At 35.8% G+C, this 20,426-nt stretch overlaps 3 protein-coding genes and 2 pseudogenes across 3 annotated transcripts; 4 read left to right on the plus strand and 1 right to left on the minus strand.

The window, feature by feature from the left end:
• Window positions 1-321: 321 nt before the first annotated feature.
• On the minus strand, window positions 322-2,221 carry LOC111205782. Its single transcript, XM_022701996.1, has 8 exons — window positions 2,101-2,221; window positions 1,927-2,023; window positions 1,309-1,438; window positions 1,017-1,219; window positions 797-920; window positions 682-723; window positions 510-584; window positions 322-396 (listed from the first exon to the last, which is right to left on the minus strand). Exons 1-8 carry the CDS (start codon window positions 2,219-2,221, stop codon window positions 322-324), a joined length of 867 nt encoding a protein of 288 aa, XP_022557717.1.
• Window positions 2,222-12,124: 9,903 nt separating this feature from the next.
• On the plus strand, window positions 12,125-12,556 carry LOC106409856. The gene has a single exon (XM_048755999.1). It carries the CDS (start codon window positions 12,125-12,127, stop codon window positions 12,554-12,556), a length of 432 nt encoding a protein of 143 aa, XP_048611956.1.
• An 822-nt stretch (window positions 12,557-13,378) lies between these two features.
• LOC106409884 lies at window positions 13,379-17,396 on the plus strand (annotated as a pseudogene).
• On the plus strand, window positions 13,988-15,555 carry LOC106409877 (annotated as a pseudogene).
• A 323-nt stretch (window positions 17,397-17,719) lies between the features above and the next one.
• Window positions 17,720-20,125, plus strand: LOC111205904. The gene is made up of 3 exons (XM_022702311.2): window positions 17,720-18,712; window positions 18,800-18,974; window positions 19,294-20,125. Exons 1-3 carry the CDS (start codon window positions 18,503-18,505, stop codon window positions 19,944-19,946), a joined length of 1,038 nt encoding a protein of 345 aa, XP_022558032.1. The 5' UTR covers window positions 17,720-18,502; the 3' UTR covers window positions 19,947-20,125.
• Window positions 20,126-20,426: the final 301 nt, after the last annotated feature.

A 20,426-nucleotide genomic window follows, 5' to 3' on the forward strand; every position in this document is an offset into this window, starting at 1 on the left:
CTGGTCTGGTTAGATAACGTAGGGCGGGTTCATAGAGCTTTCCCATATTGGTTTTGCCATTGGTCAACCAAATTTTTTAATATTGGTTGGATGTTCAAAATAAATAAACCACATTTTAAAAAGACTTCAATTATTAAGTAAAACTAAGAAAACAAAGTGTCTGTTTTATGATATAACAGACATTATTAAAAAAACACAAGTAATTAAAAAACCCTAAAAGCAATAAAAATACTAAACATTAAGATCATCATCTTTAATATTCTCCATCTTCACCAGCTTGGTGCACATTTTTTTGGAAGTTGAAGTCTGATCAACTTGATCTTATCCCTTACGCTTTGAAAATGGCGTTGAAGAACCTTCTGATGAACTTGCTTCGTTTTTTTCTCTTATAGAAACCTTATCACACGACAAAAACACATTCCAAATAACAGTAAAATCATCTAAAACAACAAATAATGGTTTTATATAATACACGTGATTTTATTATTTCATATATATTGAAAATATACCTCTCCACCGGACATAATTGATGAACCAGAGCTAACATGAGTAATAGGCTCAGAGTTGGACTCGAGTTGGAGAATCTTATCACCAGACCATACTTGTGAAACCAAAAAGATGTCTGATCCATTTTTAACATTTTCAGAACCAAGAGTAAGACCAAAACAAAAAGATTTTAACCAAATCTGTTATAGCTTGAGGCAAAATATCTGGATCTTCAATCTGTAATGAAAAAGATGAATATAAGTTGACGAAGTATATAAAATATATTTATGATAATATAAATTCTTATAACCTCTTCATAGGAACCATCCCTAATATCTTTAGCCTCAAAGCCCACAACGACTTTAGCAACAAAATCAAGAAGCATTAGTTTGCAAGTACTGGTGTCATCCTTGACAGTGAGATGCAATTTGAATCTGTTTCATTTCCAACCAAAATCATCACCAATCTGAAACGTAAATGTATATAGTTTTTTAAAAAAAATATATAGTTAAAGGATAGCAAAAACTAACTGTGGGGTTACGGTGGTGGTATTAACACGACATGTTGTGCACCAGAATATTGGTTTCTCATTTGGAGCCAAATTACCACCACCCTTCGATTTGATTCTCATGCAACGCTTGTTACACCTGTTCCGGCTAACATGACCAAAAATAAACCAGCTCCAATCCGTATCAATAGATTCGATTGAGCAGATTATTTTGCAATCCTCCTCCTAAGGTTACAAACATATAAATAGTTTTAGAAATGATAAAATGATGACTTTGGTACATATAATGCTAATTAGAATTTCAGAAAAGATACCTGAGTTGCTGTGATGATTTCAGAGATAGATATAATACCAACATCATTCCAATCATCAATTAGATCCTTGATCGGACGCTTGTCTTTCTTTGTAGCCGTTAGAGCAAGAGCAAACTCATCATTTGGCATACTGAAAAAAAAAAACCGTTTTTTAAGATGTGCAGAAAAATTTTACGTATTTGATAAAATATAATATTTCCAACGTGGTTACTTGTTTTTTAAAGCGAGACATTCAGGTAAATCAGGATCGAAACAAATGAGGGATGAATCAAAAGCATTGGTTATCTGCACATCTCCTACACATCATAAGCAAAAGACATTTAGTAAATATTTATTATATAAAATGTAAAAATATAAATATACAAAAGGTAAAAGGATAAATTATTTATATCTATATTTGTAATACCTCTGTAAAACCCTATTTTAGCAAAGCGGATCATGCACACCATATTAGGATTATTTGTTTGTTGGAGATGTTCTTCAAGTTGTTCTGCATATTTACCTCACAAACAGCATGCAATGCTTTCACCCCTGAAATAATAAGGTATTGTAAAACAATTAAACTGAAAGTATATATAATATATAGTGTAATCAAAGTACATATCTTGATTCACATACTTGATGTCCATTAAGCGAAATTCAACTTTTTTCTTATCATTCCCCGCAACTTGGACAGTTTGGACGTCACTAAGATTGGAAACTTGACCAACAGCATCTGTCAAATAATTAATTGCTTAATATTAGTACAATATACATACATTATGAAAAAAAAAATCTCATTGACTGACTAACCGGTCAGGAAGTGAGTATTAAGAGTTCCATTTCCAATCTTTTCAAAAGGTGGGAAATTCAGAAACTGATCATCACACTCAAAAGTACTTTGGTCTATAGAGGTGTCTTCAATGATAGACATTTTGTAAATATGGTCTGTGGGACGGTACTTTCCTCTCGCGTGAGACACTGTAAATGTGTCAATGAGTCGCCATTCACCAAGCCGTATTTTACTCTCTGTTTTTTTTTATGAGATTCTTCCTGGCCGAGCAGTGTATCTTAACACCCTGAAACAAAACCGATCATAAAACTTAGAACATGTACATAGTTATTTATAATGTAAAGTACAAAAACAATTGCAAAAGTGATAAAATAAAACATATAAAAATAATCGAACAGTTTTTTCTGCGAAGATCATCTCAAGGGTATCTCCTCCATAATTGGTTTTCTGCCTCCAGGAGTGAAGCAACTTAACTTGGACTCGCCAGCCTTGTTTGTAGGGCTTGACGTCTTTTAGTAACGAAAATGCTTAGATCATAGACATAGCTCAAACTGATTAAGTTTAGGTGATGGTTGAGCTTAACTTCCGCACGATCGATATATATAGATTGATAGGATATTTAGTTTGTTAGGGTATTTAGAGAGAATATGCCATGAATTTATTCGCAAAGAATAAAATCAATTGTAGTCAATTTTGTGCCGGTTGTTATGGTTAGTTATATCGTAGATAATGATATCTTGATCATAATGATATCAATTGTAGTCAAGTAAAGATGCTGTTTCGAAATTTCATAGCAAAAATGTAGGAAACAAACATGAGAAGTCTACGGCAGATTAATCATTCGATCATTAAGTTAAGAATATCCTTTTTAATGAATCTTAGTTTATTCAAATTAGTTGGTTTAGATATAATCTTAGTTTTGGCATTCCCCGTTATTGTTGCAACAGAATATCACACGATAAAAATCTTGTTATTCTTGTTGCTAAAGATAAAACCATGATTTGAATTTTAAATGAATTATATTAGCAGTGTTATATCTGTTTTAAAGATAAAACCAGCTGATGTGTTGGCTCGATCTCGATATGATAAGACCGGTTTGATGGTTCTTTTCAGTTGAACAGGTTCAAACAAAAGAACTCGAATTATAACAGGTTTGATGTATAAATAATGTGTAAATGACTACAACAATCTAAAACAGAGGTTTTATGAACCATTAACGGTGAATGGTGGAGTAGTTAACGATGAATAGGATGTAAGGTGAATGGTGGAGTAGTTTACGAAGAACATTATGTATCTTCTGTCTACAAATATGGTTTACACTGAAGGTAGTTGGTTACGTTTATTACATGAACAGCATGTATAAAATACCAGAACTCTTAAACAGTTTCAGCTTCGTATTGGTCTATGAAATAATTGGTCTATGAAATAGTTAAAATGCAAGTATACGATTTCATAGGTGGATTCGATTATGAATAATATGTCAATCATACGAAGCTAGATCTAATTATAATATATTAAGTACTCTAATGTATGTTCGTTAACCAAGCCTTTTTTCTAGGAGTCATTTTATTAGCAATGATATAAGTTAAGCCATATAATTAAAAATAAATGGATGATAACAAATTTCTAGTAAGGGTCCATTTTTAAAAAAATCACACATGAAGAGAAGTTATGACTTCTGTTTTAATATATAAGATACATTGTTGTTCCAAAAAATATGCATTAATACATTTCCTTTAGTGTTTATTTCCTTCATCAAAAACCAAATTGGCTATGCAACGGTTTTTGGTTTTGGTTCGGTTTTTTATTTTCCGGTTCTAAAAATATAAAGATTATCCAATTGTATAATTTGGTTTGGTTGTTTTCGTTTTTGGTTCATTTTGGATAACAATCTTAAGAACTGAATAATATTCGGTTAAGGTTTGATTTATGTTTTCGGATAACTTTGGATAATTAAAAATTATATTTTTCAAATTTTATATTAATTATTAAGTAACTCGTAAATTTTAGCATCTTGTAATATTCAGATAATTTGGTAATTTTAAGACATTGAAAAAATATTCGAGTAATTCGATTTATAAGTATTATTATAAAAAATATTTGTAACTATTAAAATAAATATAATTTAAAATGTAAGTATATAAAATATATTTAGATACTATGTATCTAGTCTTACAAAAGAATACTATGTATTCGTTCTTTCTCGGTTTGGTTTCAGTGTATGTTCCAAAAATATAGAAACTTCTCGGTTAATTGTGAAGAACGATTCGATTTTGGGTTTGTTTTTCGGTTCAGTTCTGATTTGGTTTTTTATTTTTGGTTTATATGCTCATGACTGATATTGGTGTTTGATATGAAATTAAAAGGGTTTGATTGGTAATCATTTATGTAACCAATATGTTTACATTGAAATTGGCTCATGGTTTCATGAGCTCTGGTTGTGTCGAACCGGGTCTATTAACCTTACTTTCTTTATGCGCGAAAGAACTATTTTTCCTTGGAATTAGACTATTGGCGATGGGCATTTGGTAGGAACCGATGCAGATCCAACCAACTAAACCTAAATTTTCGGTTTTTGGTTTTCGGTTTAATTAACATCCGGTTAAAGCTATAAACCAAGCACATTTTCAAACGTTCGCATTCTGCAAGCGCATTTTCAAGCTGACATGGTTTTAAGTTGTGTTTATATGTAATTTTCAAGTATTTTGAAGAAAAAAATTAACTTTTTTTATGTTCTTAAGATCAACACAAGTTTTTTTGATGTATCTAACGCATTATCAAACAATGTACATCAATTTTTTTTGTTCCTAACGCTACCAAACGTGGGAGAAAAACCCCAAAAATGATATTTCTGTTGTAAAAGTACGAGGAATTTGTTTGTGTATTATTAATGATCAATAGGGGGTTCCTTTATATAAGGATTACGAGATAGAGATAAATGGAAAGTATACAAATCTTAATCCATCTAGATTTAGGATAACTACAAATATAAGGAAAATGAAATCTAGTAATATGGAAACCCTAAGTCGGTTGCCTCTCTCTCTCCTAAGTCGGCCGCCTCTCTCTCTCCTAAGTCGGCCGCCTCTCTCTCTCGCCTTTCTCTCTAGGGTTTCGGCCATCTCTCTTTTAGGTATGGGCCGGTTACGGACATTCATCACTTGATTTATAAAACTTCCTCTTGGATGCCATAACCATACAAGATTTGTAATACACTTCACGTTGCCTCATTAAAACCTTATCAGGAAAACCCAGTGGGACAAAACCATGATGAAGGAAAAAGAGTACAACACGTACTACTCCCCCCTGATGTGAACCTCAGTGTAGGTTCTTTAGTCTACGCATCTGATGCGTGATCTTTCCTGGACGTGCATGAAGGGAGTAATCAAATCGGCCAAGTTTATTACTGAACCGTAATTGGATCACTTTGATCTTTCCGGTCTTTTCTCATGTCTTCTGACATCGTGTGTACATGTTCAAGAAGTGAACCTTTGCTGTCGACCACTTTATACTTTAGTCAGACATGTAGGACTATGGTCCTCGACCAAAATATTCCCACAGATACTCTCTTTGGCTATTAACCGCCCATGACGATGTTAAAATGCTGATTGATAGATAACAGACTGTATGAGTTTTCTCTATACTACCATCGACTATGCACTAATTTGATCGATCCATGTTGAGTCATAGACTTCTTTTATACATGTTCATAACTTGTCTCATGAGTGTCCAAGATCATGACTTGATCAATGATCATTGTTGTAATGAATTTTACAATCTTATCTAACTATGGCACTGTGGCCAAATACACTCATGAATCTCACATGTGGTCATCGATCTCTATTGCCTTAGGCAATGCCATATTCGTTTTTCATTGCAGCCCTATCCTTATATTGATGTCGTTTCATGACCTCTGTTGCTGTGGATCATATCACACAATGAATATATATTATTAGGTCATGGACCTCGGCCACACGATGGCTGATCTTTCCTTTCCACTAGCCATGACCAAAGAAGTAGGCCGGACACCTCTAGCCGGACGCCCACACAGATTTAATAGATAATTTGTATCAACCAATTAACCTTTCTTTAGGCTGGTTTAGTATAAAGTAAACACAAGGAATTCAAATCTCTTCCATAAGTATATGGACTGAATTGGATTGTTCTTATACAACTCCTTTACATAATATATGCAGCTGCTTTGTTTCATTCCATGAACAGCTTAGGAACAATGTTGTTCTTTCATCATCCAGTGATCCATATGTTGCTTATTACATCATTGTATATCAATCTAATTTCTTTCATATGACCAAACCTTTGTCAATTTTGAAATTTGTAGCAGCATCCACCACATAGGAATTTATCTCCTTATAATCTGTTCCTTTGGTCTCTGTGAGTATCCTTGTGTAACAAGCTATGATCTAATGCTGTTGGTAGGAAAACATGAACACTTTTACACCTCGTGATCATGTACCATCTCTCACGGTTTCTTTTCCCTCAAAATACCCATCTATTTCGCTGGTTTATCAGATGGCGTTTCTGAATATATGTATGCCAATACGCCTATCTCTTCTATGGATACTTTAAAACTCCACGTTTATCTTTCACTCTAATCTTTAATCTTTATGAGTACTCTTTCGTGGGTTCATGATCCTCTCTTATATCTTTAAACTCAAGTGCTACTCTCTTATGTATCCTTATACAAAGGTTTATGTGTCGACACTCTTTATATATATGTGGTTTCATTGTGTTCTAGACATGATCTAATTGATTTGAGATCTTATTATCCAGGACCTTTATTACCTAGTAGCTTGGCGTCCCAAGCTACATGGTTTGGTACCTTAGATGTGTAGCTGCGCAACATTTTCTCAATGTCTGGTATGGTTTCTCTTATGACCTCGGATCTGTATTTGTCATTTTATGCACCTTTTCTTTTCTTTCTGAGGTTCCTTTATCTTATGGAACACATTGGTCTATCTTGTATAGACTCTGTAGCAACTTGACTATATCTCTTTCTAGGACATTAGATTCGTCTGGTGCTAAGCTGGTTATGACTTAGTCATTCTTTTCTTTTCTTTTCGGGTCAGTGTCTGGCATCTGATTAGCTAGCTTTGTATAATCTTTCTTTGGACGTCTTTAAATCATATTCTCTAGTCCGAGGATCTTGCCAAGACAATGATGGTTAATACCATTCTATTTCTCTTATCATTCTTTTACTCTTTATTATCATTCTTTATTATCATTCGTTATAACTTTCTCCTTTTAATGTTGGATAGACGGATTCATTGATCATGCAATCCGTATACCTGGTCATAATCTGATCACCCATATTTGGCTCAAGGTCTCTTTAAAATTCGTGGGAGAAAGTCATACTTTTATCCAACATATATTCCCAATCCTCTTATGAGGTTCCATCTTAGACGGCACATATGTATGTGGTGGTTTATTCAAAGTCTCTTAAGATGGTATATGCCTGGTTTATGACTCGTATTCAATCTGAAATGGGAATATCTATGCTCACTTATATAGCCTGATGCATCTTAACTTTATATACATGTAATTCATGATGTCCCTAAGCTTTATAGACTTTAGAGTCTGAGTTATACGGCCAAACCTTTGTAGGTAATGGCCTTTGTGGCCGAGCCGTTTATAGCATGGTCATAGACCATAGTAGTACACGAATTTGTAGTATTGATCATGTGTGATCATGGATCACGGGTTTATCCTCTCTCCCCCTCATGAACATATTATAATTTTGTGATGCTTAGGACAATAAAGCATAATGAGTTTCCCTTTGTATACATGTTACACAACGTGAGATCTTATGGGATAACTCTTTGTGCCTTTTCAATATCAATCTTTGCATCAAGTTTAGACTAGGATGGCTAATCCGGTCATGCCATATAGTGTATGATTTCCGTGGGATATATCAGTATGGTCACCACGGCTCTTGCCTCTTATCATACTGATCTGTAGCATAGTTTTGATCAGTAGAGTACGTAGGTATCGTCTTGACCACTATCTCATAAGGTCTTAGGTGTTTTCTTTCTTAAATCTGAAGGAACTTGTTTCCTTTTGCCCATTGTTTCTATTTGGAAACCATTTTAACTCAATGGATCACACATTCTTTGGGTGTATATAATGCCCTTTAGGTAATGCCTTGGCCATAGATTTCTTACTAGGCTACTATACCGTACCATAATGCCCTTTAGGCAGTTTCTTTTATCAATCATTCACATTATCAAATAAGATCAGACAAGATATAATAGTAATGAACTCAAATCAAATCTATTATTATATATAAAATCGTGAATGATAATTAGGTTTAAAGCAAAACACAAATCAAAGACTTTAAACAAATGTCAAGATCTTTCTTAGTTAATAGATAAGCCGGCCACACCATCTGTTACATTGGACACAGCTGCCTTGGATTCATCTTGATCCATTGCCTCAGGATATCTCATCTCACTACTTTTCTTTAGCAACTTATCATTCTCAATTACTGTTAGGCAAGAGATCAGGTCATTGTAGGTGGTGAAACCTCTTTCTATGTAGATATGTTTTGACAACAGATCTCCTGGATGGAATGTGGAGTATGTCTTGAATAACAAATCATCATCTGTTACCACTTCACCACATAGTCTCAGGCTGTAAACAACTTTGGACAAAGCAAAGTGATACTCGGCCACAGACTCAAAGTCTTGGAATCTGAGACTCATCCATTCATGTCTGACCTTTGGTAATAACACCATTGTGTATCTGGATTTTAATTCTATCCCAAGGTCACGAGGATTCTCAATATATAGATACTGATTTCTCAGATCCTCAGTGAGATGATGGCACGTAATTGTTATGGCTCTTAACTTTTCACTTTTAGTTGCATAATCACCTTGAATGATACTCCTACCGAGTCCTCTTGATTTCAAGACAACCGAAGTGTTCATTGCATATTCTAGATAATTTTCACCAGAGGGTTTTAGAATGGCATAATCCAAGGGCTCAAATCTCGGCATCTAAAATCATATTATCAATCAATTCATGATTTAGAATTCATGCAACCAATTCAAAATAATCAGTGCATATGATTTCATAAGTCTCTCGACCAAAACACTTTACTACTCGACCATGATGCGAGATAAGTCGAGAATGCAAGGTCTATATGTGATGCTTAGGCCACACGGCCATTTTGATGTGATACAACGATCCTAGAGATTGGTTCATGAGATATGCAAACAAGGTTACATGACCATTCAGATATGGTGTCTCACTAGACCACACGGCCAAGCTATGATGCATTAAGCCACACGGCTTTCTATCACATGCTGCAAGCAAGTTATCAATCAAGGGAACAAGACCGCGAGTATGAGCAACGCATCAGAACGATTGGGCCACACGGCCGTTCGGTATGATTCTTAACAAAGCCACACGGCCACACAATTCATATTAATTAGGGTTTACCAATTTCAAGGTTGGTAATATGTGGCTAGATTTTAGGGTTTCAGGATCAAATGATCTAGCAACCTATCTTTCATGCAATATGTAAATAATCCTAAACCTTAAATCAATCATTCAAGTTTTAAGCAATATGGGATTTAAGGTTTCAAGGCCTTTAGGGATTTAAAACGAGATTTAGGGTTTTGGTTTTGAACATTCAAACAATACCTCACGGCCAAAGTATATGCCTCATGACCAATGGGTGCAATAGGTTTAACTCTTATGCATTTAGTTAACATGTAATTTCAATCCTAAGACGGTTTGTTTCTATCAGTTCATGATTCAATCAAACACACAAACCAATCGGCCAAGCAATGAAACAAATCATGCGGCCACTTGATTTTAGTTTCAATACAATCCTAACATTATATTCTAAGTTCAATTGCAATCAATCAGTAGTGATCAGGTTCAGATATGAATGCAACAAGGCCACAAGGCCACAAGATATGATCTAGAACAATTAACATAGAATGTATCAAGGTCATACGGCCACAACTTCAAATTCGATTTCTAGGTTTTTTAGGGTTTCAGTTTAAACAAGATAAGCAATTCAGATTCAAGTTTAAAACAATCCTAATCATAGTTCTAGGCGATCAATCAAACACTCAAGTTTCAAATCAAAAATTAAAACCAATTTTCCAAATTAGGGTTTAGGAAATTTCGAAAACTTTGATCTTTGATCAAAGGGATTAGATTTGAGATTAAGGTTATGATTTTAATTGATCAATGGATCAATCTCGATTTAGTGTTTAGGGGATCAGACTTATTCGAGCTCCGATTTACTCTTTAGGGTTTGATCTATTATCCTATGGCTTTCATCTTAAGGATTAAATTTTAGGGTTTCAATCTTTACAAACAATCCAAATTCAATTCTCATGTTCTTAGAATTATGGTTAAATTTTTGTTTGCAGGTTGTTGAAACCGGACCACCAAGATGAACGGATGAACCTCGAGCTGAACACGGACGGACGCGAGCTGGTTGCTATCGGATCGTCATCGGATGCGAGCGGGACGCATCTGCTTCCTATCGGGTTCGCGAGTGGCTGCTTCCTATCGGGTTTGCAAGCGGCTGATCGGGAATGCGAGCTGGCTGATGGGGAACGCGAGCTGGTTGTGATGCGAACGGGAAGCTGAGGTCGTCTAGGATCAGGAACACCTTAGGGCTGAAGCTGATCGGATGGTGACGAGCTGGGACGTGAGCAAGAACGGATTAGGGTTCGTCGGGTTCGGATTAGGGTTCCAAAGCAAATCGGCGTGCACTGTATTGGGGCGTGAGGGCGCGTCGGTGGTCAGATCGACAAACGGTTTGCACTGAGTGATTCCTCTTGGCAAGAGCTTCGATTTGATATCTTGATCGTTTTCTGGGTCCTCACGGTTTGGGAGAACGACCCCTTTGACGTTCAGAGGTAGATTCTTTTCGTTTAGGGTTTTAGGGGTTTTGTTTTAGCCTTAGGGTGTTAGAGGCTATCGTGTTGATAACGTGTTGTAAAAGTATGGAGAATTTGTCTGTGTATTATTAATGATCAATGAGGGTTCCTTTATATAAGGATTACAAGATAGAAATAAATGGAAAATATACAAATCCTAATCCATCTAGATTTAGGATAACTACAAATATAAGGAAAATGAAATCTAGTAATATGGAAACCCTAAGTCGGCTATCTCTCTCTCTCTCTCCTAAGTCGGCCGCCTCTCTCTCTTGTCTCTCTCTAGGGTTTCGGCCATCTCTCTTCTAGGTATGAGCCGATTCTAAGTATGAGCCGGTTATGGACATTCATCACTTGATTTATTACAATTTCTAAACTTATCTTTGACATGTATAAAACTATAAAAGTAAAAAAGAAAACCTCTATTTTTATCTAAACTTCTATAGCTAGCGAAAACAACAAATCCAGTTAGCAGTTCCACAAATTGAGGTGCTTTGATAGGCAAGGAATTAGTGGTTCACGTCTGGAAGATAACTCCAAAAACGACTTTGTTCCAAAAATCACTCATCACGTGTGGGCCAACCACAGCGACGAAAAAAAACAATTATTTTGTTTTTTTTTATTGTTGTTTAATTTTAGAGGAAAATAGTAGTCTTTGGTTATATCCTCTCCGATCGATAGTTGCACAAGAAAAAGAATCCTCTCCGATCTTTCCGGGTAACCAGACGTTTCGGAGTTTTCTTTCACTTCCTCTGATAATTCCAGCAAATCCCGAGAAAATCATATAATACCGTTTTTTTTTTGGCAAACTCATATAATACAGCTATTTTCTTTTATCTCCATCCTCCTATATCTACTTGTCACCCACATATTATTTTGCACTTTCTCCTCTCCTAGGATCTTCATGATTTGATTTGCAACATTACCAGAATCAATGATGAGCGACCTATATGGGTCAATCTTCACTAGATTCTGTTTTCTCTGAGAAATCATCTTTCTCTGAGACGTTTATCTCGCTTACAATCTGAAGATCCCCATATCGTTCTTTCTCTTTTACGTGTCGTGTGTTTTCGGTATGACTCGTCGTCACGTGATATTGATATCTGAAGAAAGAAGCTCTCCGCCCATGACAACGAAGATGAGCAAACACGCGGAGAGGAGGAAGGTGGGAGAAGTAGCGGGAGGAGCGGCGGCAGAGTGCGCGGCGGTGTGCTGCTGCTGCCCTTGCGCTGTGGTTAATTTGGTTGTTTTGGCTGTTTACAAGGTTCCCGCGGCTGTTTGTAAGAAAGCGTGGAAACGTAGCAAACGTCGACGTTTTATGATGAAACGACATGGTTTGCTTGCATCATCAGCGGCGAAAGGGAGAGAGAGCACCGTGCATGCAAGATTGAAGGAAGAAGATCTAACGGCTGAGATTGTTGTTATTGAGAAAAACGAAGCGAATTGCGAACTAAACGATGTTATCATGCTTGAGGATGAAATGTTGGAACATTTTTATGGGGCAGGTTTTTGGAGAAGCCCCTCGCAGAGGGATACGGAGTCATCGGGAAAATTTTAAATTCTGTGAAGTTTGTGAGAATATAGTAGTATTTAATTTAATATATACAGTATTTGACTTTGATAATTATGTGGCTATGTGAATAGAACCAAAAAAACATAGCAGTATTTATGCTTTTAATTTTGTTTGATTCAAATATAATGTTTGCAATTCGTTCGTTGCTTGGATGTTTTTTGGATTTAGTTTTGATTTGAGTGGTTTTTTAGAGCAGGTCCATTGGGAGTGCCTAACAACAGGCACCTAAGAAAAGGTAATTAAAAATAAATAAAAAAGGTCAAAAAATTTTAGAACCGCTGTCTTATTTGGGCTTTTTAGAGCAGTTAGGAAGTCCTTACGTGGCGGCTTGTGATTCGACCGCAAATCAAATGCTCTCTCTCTCCTTCGTCGCGATAAAGCCGAATGGCTTTTGGTTTGCATTCTCGACTTCTTCGTCTTCTCACTTGAATTTCTTCGTATCTGTCGATTTTCGTCGACTCTGTCATCTCGGCGATCGTCGTCTGTCTCGTCGTCTCTCTCGTCTCGAAGCTCGCCGTCTCTCTCGCCGTCTCGGTCGCCATCTGTCTCGTCTCGATTCTCGTAGTCTCTCTTGCCGTCTGTATAGTCGTATCTCTCGTGTTGAATCTCGTCGTCTCTCTCGTCATCTCTCTCGCCGTCTCTCTCGTCTCGATTCTCGTCGTCTCTCTCGCCGTCTGTCTCGTGTCGATTCTCGTCGTCTCTCTCGAATCTGGTCTGAAATCTCGTCTCGGTCTCCTTATCGGTAAGAAATCGTCATTTTGATTTGATCTTTATGTTACTTATGTCTCCAATTTGGTTTATCTCACACTCTCTGCTCGTGATCCGCTGTTATGATGAAGCTTGAAGAGAAAGCAAGGATGGAGGGAAGGATATAACTTAGACAAGATGGAAGAAGAAGCAAGATAAGTTCGAAATCTATTAGATTGGTAGTAGAGTTTTGTCTTTTGAAAAAGAACTTTTATTAAAAGATGATAACAGTGGTGATTTATTTGATAATATTGAGGAAGGTGAAATCTATTAGATTGGTAGTAGAGTTTTGTTTGACTGTTGAAAATATTGAATCCTTTGCATAGAAACAGAGTCGGTTGGTTTGTTATAACAAGTGTTGATGATGAATTTTAGGAAGAACTGTCTCTATTAGTCTGGAAGCAGAGTCAATTGTGTTTCACATTATCACACTAAGCTGTTCTTGTCTTTATTTTCATATCATTTTGTGTTCGGTTATCTGTGTAAATATTTGATTGATCAGGGTTTATTACTTTGCTTATATAATTCTATTTTTGTTGGTTGTGTGAGGAGTGGTGATCATCAAGAAGCGGGAGCCGACAGTTGGAGAGTTTCCTTTCATTCATTACGGATTCAACATGGCCAGAAGATCCATCTTTCACTTCAATCAGCAAGAGGTTAGCATACTTGTCTTTAATGCTTTTTTAGAGCTTCATTAGGATTGGAAATTAAATGGTATTGGTTAGAGCTTAGGTTTGAAAATTAAATGGTATATGTTAGTTGTGTGGATGTGATTTGCCTTTGTTGTCGTGTTTCTTTTAGTTGTAGTTTCTTTTAGTTGTAAGTATGAACATTGATTGCCATTAACACACAAAGTAAGTAACTTCAAAAACTAAAAATTCTAAGTTTCCTTTAAAATCTGAACAATACTCCTAAACAACAACACGTAAAACAATCAAATACTTCTCCTTTTCGACTTCCTTACAACGTTCCTATTTCCTTTGAATCCATAAACAATTTTATGGATTCATATACTCAACCTTCTAGCTTTATGGATCTCTTAAACCATCAACAACCAAACACTCAACCTAGTGTAGATATCTCTGCATCGAATGTCTCTTTGTTCGGTCCTTGGTCTGAAGAAGAAAACGTTGAAGCCCCCACTGTGGAGGACCGTAAAGAGAGAAGGAAGTGGACACCAACAGAGGATCATGTGCTCATCAGTGCTTGGTTGAACACCTCCAAAGACCCTGTAGTTGGGAATGAGCAAAAAGCCATTGCGTTTTGGAAACGCATTGCAGCTTATTTTGCTGCAAGTCCCAAGCTATCTGGTTTGCAAACGAGAGAGCCTACTCATTGCAAACAAAGGTGGGGGAAGATCAATGAGGGCGTCTGCAAGTTTGTTGGCTGCTATGTTGCGGCAACAAAAGAGAAATCAAGTGGCCAGAACGAGAATGATGTAATGAAACTGGCTCATGAGATTTAATTCAATGACTACAAGGCGAAGTTTGCCCTTGAGCACGCATGGTTGGAGCTGCGACTTGATTAGAAATGGTGTGGCGCATCTACAACTAAAGATAAGGTGCAGTCAAAAAGGAGGAAGTTAGATGAGCACTCTGCACAATCATCAACTTCTGTGGCTGGAGAGGATGATCAATCCAAGCGCCCTATTGGAGTTAAAGCGGCAAAGGCGAAAGGAAAAAGGGCTGTGAGCAATGCAACGAAGTTGGATGAGGAAGAAAAGGAGTTGCAGAGCATCTGGGGTATTCGACAGAAGGACTTTGCTTTGAAAGATACTCTTAACAAGCAAAAAGATACTCTTAACAAGCAAAAATTGCTTGACTCTCTAATTGCAAAGACTGAGCCATTAACTGAACTCGAACTTGCCTTAAAAAACAAACTTATTAAAGATATGTTGAGTCTTTAGTTGCGTCTGTATGATCTGGATTTAACAAGCAAAAATTGTTTGTGTCGAGTCTTTAGTTGTGTTTTAGTTGTCTCTGTGAGCTGTTTGTGTCGAGTTTGTAAGATAATTGCCTTATCTTAATGTAAAATAGCTGTTTAAAGTTGTTTATCTCTCTGTTTGTAAGATAAATGATGTTTCTTATCATGCTGGTTAATGTATAATATTGTCCATCTCTCCGTTAGTTTTTTTTCTTATCATGCTATCTCTCTGTCAGTTTTGTTTCTTATCATGTTGTTTCTCATGTAACAGTCCAAGCCAAGACGTAAAGAGAGAGACATGTGACACAAAGAAACAAAGATGCCAAGAAAGCCAAGACGTAAAGACAGAAACATGTGACACAAAGAAACAAAGATGCCAAGTCTTCTTTATAAACTTTGCCAAGCTGTGGAGCAGACAACGACAAGAGCATGTGACACAAAGAAACAAGTCACACAAAGAAACAAGTCTTCTTTATAAACTTTGCCAATTCTTTAAAAGTGTATAATAGTACAAGTCTTCTTCTCTCTTACCATATCACAAGAAACTTTTCCAAATCTCTTCCGAAACAACAAACCTCTCTTACAATATCACTACAAACAAGTCTTCTTCTCTCTTACCATATCACTACAAACAAGTCTTCTCTTCTCTTACCATATCAATACAACACTTACCTTTTCTTCTAAATGGCTTCTTCTTCTAATAATTTTGAAGACATGATGGATGAGAGATTCGACGAAATTTTCGATCAACGATTCGAAAATCTACTTATTCATAAAGAAGCTCAACAAGAAGCGTCAAGATCAAAAAAGAAACGAGCCTACATTGAAAGACAACGAGAACAAGGACACATGCAGTTATGGAACGATTATTTTAGTGAAGATGCAACATATCCGTCTCACATGTTTCGTCACCGTTTTCGAATGAACAAGCCCTTGTTCATGCGTATTGTTGATCGACCCTCCGCTGAAATCCCATACTTTCAACAGAGAAGAGATGCTACTGGAAGGTTCGGTCACTCTCCGTTACAAAAGGCAACAACATCTATCCGTATGATGGCGTATGGTTTCCCAGCTGATGCCGTCGACGAATACCTCCGACTTGGTGAGACCACTGCGCTTTTATGCTCGGAACATTTTGTTCAAAGAATCATAAATATATTTGGAGATGAGTATCTAAGAAGAACCACGCCAGAAGATCTTCAACGACTACTCGATATTGGAGAGATACGCGGATTTCCCGGGATGATAGGAAGCATCGATTGTATGCATTGGGAGTGGAAGAATTGTCCAACCGCATGGAAAGGTCAATATACACGTGGATCAGGAAAGCCAACCATTGTTTTAGAGGCTGTAGCTTCACAAGATCTCTGGATATGACACGCGTTTTTCGGACCACTAGGTACATTAAACGATATCAATATTCTTGATCGATCACCGGTTTTTGATGATATATTACAAGGTCGAGCTCCAAAAGTTAACTACATAGTCAACGAAAACGCGTACCATTTGGCTTACTATCTCACAGATGGTATTTATCCGAAATGGGCTACTTTTGTCCAATCTATTCCACTTCCGCAAGGTCCAAAAGCATCCTTATTCGCTACACATCAAGAAGCTGTACGTAAAGATGTCGAGCGTGCTTTTGGGGTCTTGCAAGCTCGATTTTCCATAGTAAAAAATCCAGCTCTTTTGTGGGATAAAATAAAAATTGGCAAGATAATGAGAGCATGTATCATTCTACATAATATGATCGTAGAAGACGAACGAGATGAGTACACTCAGTTTGATGTATCAGTTTTCGCACAACCAGAATCAAACCGAAGTTCCCAAGTGGATTTCACGTATTCGACAGATATGCCTTCAAATCTCGGCAATATGATGAGCATTCGGAATCGAGTTCGTGATAGAACAATACATCACCAGTTGAAAGCTGATTTGGTTGAGCATATTTGGCAAAAATTTGGAACAAATCAAGATTTCGACTAATCGGCTTTTTCTCGTTTACGATTTGTATTTGTATTTTTCATATGTTTTATGTAATTTTTATTAAAAATTTTATGTATGCTTTTATTTTAAATCATTCTAATTAAAACAAAAAAAATTTTAAAAAAAATTAAGAACCCCTATGGGGTTCTCCCATTGGAGGAAGCAAAAATTAATTCCAATAACCAAGGTTCTTAACTTATCAAATCATCTTAAAACCAACTAATTTAATCATTAGAGCCCATTAAGGGTTCTAATGGATGGAGTTGGTCTTATGATACTAGATTCTATAAAATACCGAGAATTTTTCGGTTCAAATTGAGATAACGAATGAATCGAAATTTGCGAATATTTTGCACCCTAATTACTATACTTTGTAACTAAAATATTCTTTATTTGTCTGTCACTCCAACAATTTTATTTGATGACATACATATATACCTCAAAACACATGACACATCACACATGTACCTAGGGGCGGAGGCAACTTAGTAGGTGGGGGAGTCAGCAAACCCCACTTCTTTTTTGTAAAAAAAAAAGAAGAGAATTTTAGATAAAATTTGTATAACTTTTTTATTGACCCCATTAAAAAAATAAATTTGATCTCAAAAAAATAATTACAAAACATTAAAGACAAAATTTAATTACAACTTATATGTTTTTATTTTTAAATCTTTGGATTTATATTAGTTTTAATCTTATTTTTCTATAATTACAAAACTTTAGTAAATCACTAAACATATTTTGTAATTTTAAACATTGTTAATGTTAGTTTAATATAGAAACATTAAAAATAAACAAACTTAAAAAAAAAGTTTTAAGGTATAAGTGAGTGTCGAATATATTTGTAGTTTTATTTGGAGTAATACATTTGTAGTTTTTGGTCGTTTATACGTTATGCTTTTGATTTTTTTTTTGACCCCAGTACAAAATTTTTTTGGCTCCGCCATCGCATGTACGTTTAATTTTCTTAGAGATCATCGAGCTGAGTTCGAACTTTTCTTCGATACCTCTCATTAAAACTAAACCAGAAAACCAGTGTGTCCGATATCTGGTTAACATCAAACCAATACACACCTGGAACTGAATCACCAAAAGTAGCGCTAAACCTAAATTCTAACGTCCCAACTTTATAGGGATATATGATTTTTATAAATCTTTCTTTTTTTTAACAAGATTTTTATAAATCTTTCTTATATTCGTAAAAGGACTTTGTATATATATATATAAATAAAAGTTTGTATCCTTATTTGCAAACATAGGGGATTGAAAAAGAAGATGAATAGCGTTGAAGCACAAGAAAGATCTGCAGAATTTCTAGACATGGCCAGATCTTTGTTTTGGTTTGAGCGTTTGCTTCTCTCCGTGATGCTTCTCTTCTCCTCCAATGGAGTCTCATTATTTATCGGTCCTCTCCTTTTCTCCACTACCTTTTGCGCATTACTCTTACACTGGTTATGCCGTAAAAACTCTTCTGCAGACCGCTCTGTAAGTATATCATATATACACATCGTTAGTTTACCTTTAATTCGTGTTAAATATCTCTCTCTTTCTTTTTGTTTTGTTTCATATTAGGGTGTTACTACTAGCCGAATCTGGCTGTTTCTGTCCGACCGGTTCGTGTTTCTGGCGGCTCTAGGCGATTATAAGGCCGTCTGGCTTTTCCGTCTCACCGTTATTATCGCCGTCGCGGTTCACTATGTTTACATCATCCAGTACCTTGATATATCTTATAAAACCCATCTCGCCGGTAATTACAATTTGTCAATTTTAACATGAAGAAACCCTAGATAATATTTTATTTATTATATATGTTAGTTTTCACCTCTCTATAGTGAACAATAGAACTCGATCAAGGATTTAGATTTATTTTGTGCACTCCATATGAAGAGAGAGATCCTTTTATTCCCTGTCAAACAATATGCAACCTACTGGTTAGAAGTACTTAGAACCGAACTGGTCAGCTCTAACTAGTGTTTTTGTCCGATATATATATATATATAGGGTTTGCTATTTGATTATGTTTTGATGCTGATTCTAACTTTGTCTTTGGTTTTTATTTTTTTCAGAACTGAGATGGATTGATGATGACTCTAGTGAGGAAGGAGATGTGAGCAAGGAACTGGAAAAGACGAGGGAGTTATTAGAAGATTTGAAAGAGCATGGAAAGAAGATCGATACAGAAATGGAGTTTATAGACCACCTTATCAATCCAGATCTTGAAACACATAGAAGAAACTTGTCCGTAAAACTCTTAGAGTTACGTAAAGAGATGAGAGATGTTGGAGGAAAGATAAGAACATATAAGGAGTTGATGAGCATTTTTGTCAACTCAGAACTTATTTTAAGATCTAAGGTCGAAGAGGATATAAAAGCTTCGAGAGAAGTTGCATCTCTAGCCGACCAAGTTCATGAAGCCTACTTTGTGATCCAAGAAACTGCCAAAGCGGCGAAAACAACATCTGACAGAGCTTATCTAACCTACTTATGTGCGCAAGAAATCTCTGCACAAATTCAAAACAAGAGATGGATGATAAGATTAGATATTGAGGGGTTGCCAGTGCTTAGAGAGGAAGTGAGGCGAATGTCGTTGCAATTTGCTGCTAGAAGAATGGAGGCGAAGGTTGCTGCCGACAGAGCCGCCGAGGAGCTTTCAAATGCAAGGGTGAAGCTGATGGAGACGGTCGGGATCCAACAGTGGGAGGAGTACAAAATCAACTAAGTCTTGCATTATATTTAAGTGATAAGTAATATTTCTCTTTATTATGTTACCAGAGGAATTCCATTTTCAACCGGTGTTGGGTCATAGTTTAGCGGAGGGTTTTGGGTTTTTACCAAATTTATCAAGTTTTTAATTAATGAGTTTTCATTAACTCCGAACCAAATTATATACAGTACTGCACTAGGGTCAAAATCGGGTATAAAAACACCGATTCAAACTTAAAATAAAAATTCTGATAATTATTTTCATATAATTTTTAAATATTGAATAAAAAATTTAGTGAATAAAAAAAATTAGTGTGTAGTACAAATTAAAATTTCTTCAAAATCCAAAAATTTAGCACACATATAAAAATAATTTAAATAAATTATGTACACATGTTAAACAAGAAACGATATACAATTATTATATTTTTGGAAAAAATAATTCTGCGTTTTTAAATCGAGAATCAAAATCTAATATGTCTTTTTATTATGTTAC

This window comes from Brassica napus, chromosome C4, assembly GCF_020379485.1.
Source record: "Brassica napus cultivar Da-Ae chromosome C4, Da-Ae, whole genome shotgun sequence".
NCBI lineage: Eukaryota > Viridiplantae > Streptophyta > Magnoliopsida > Brassicales > Brassicaceae > Brassica > Brassica napus.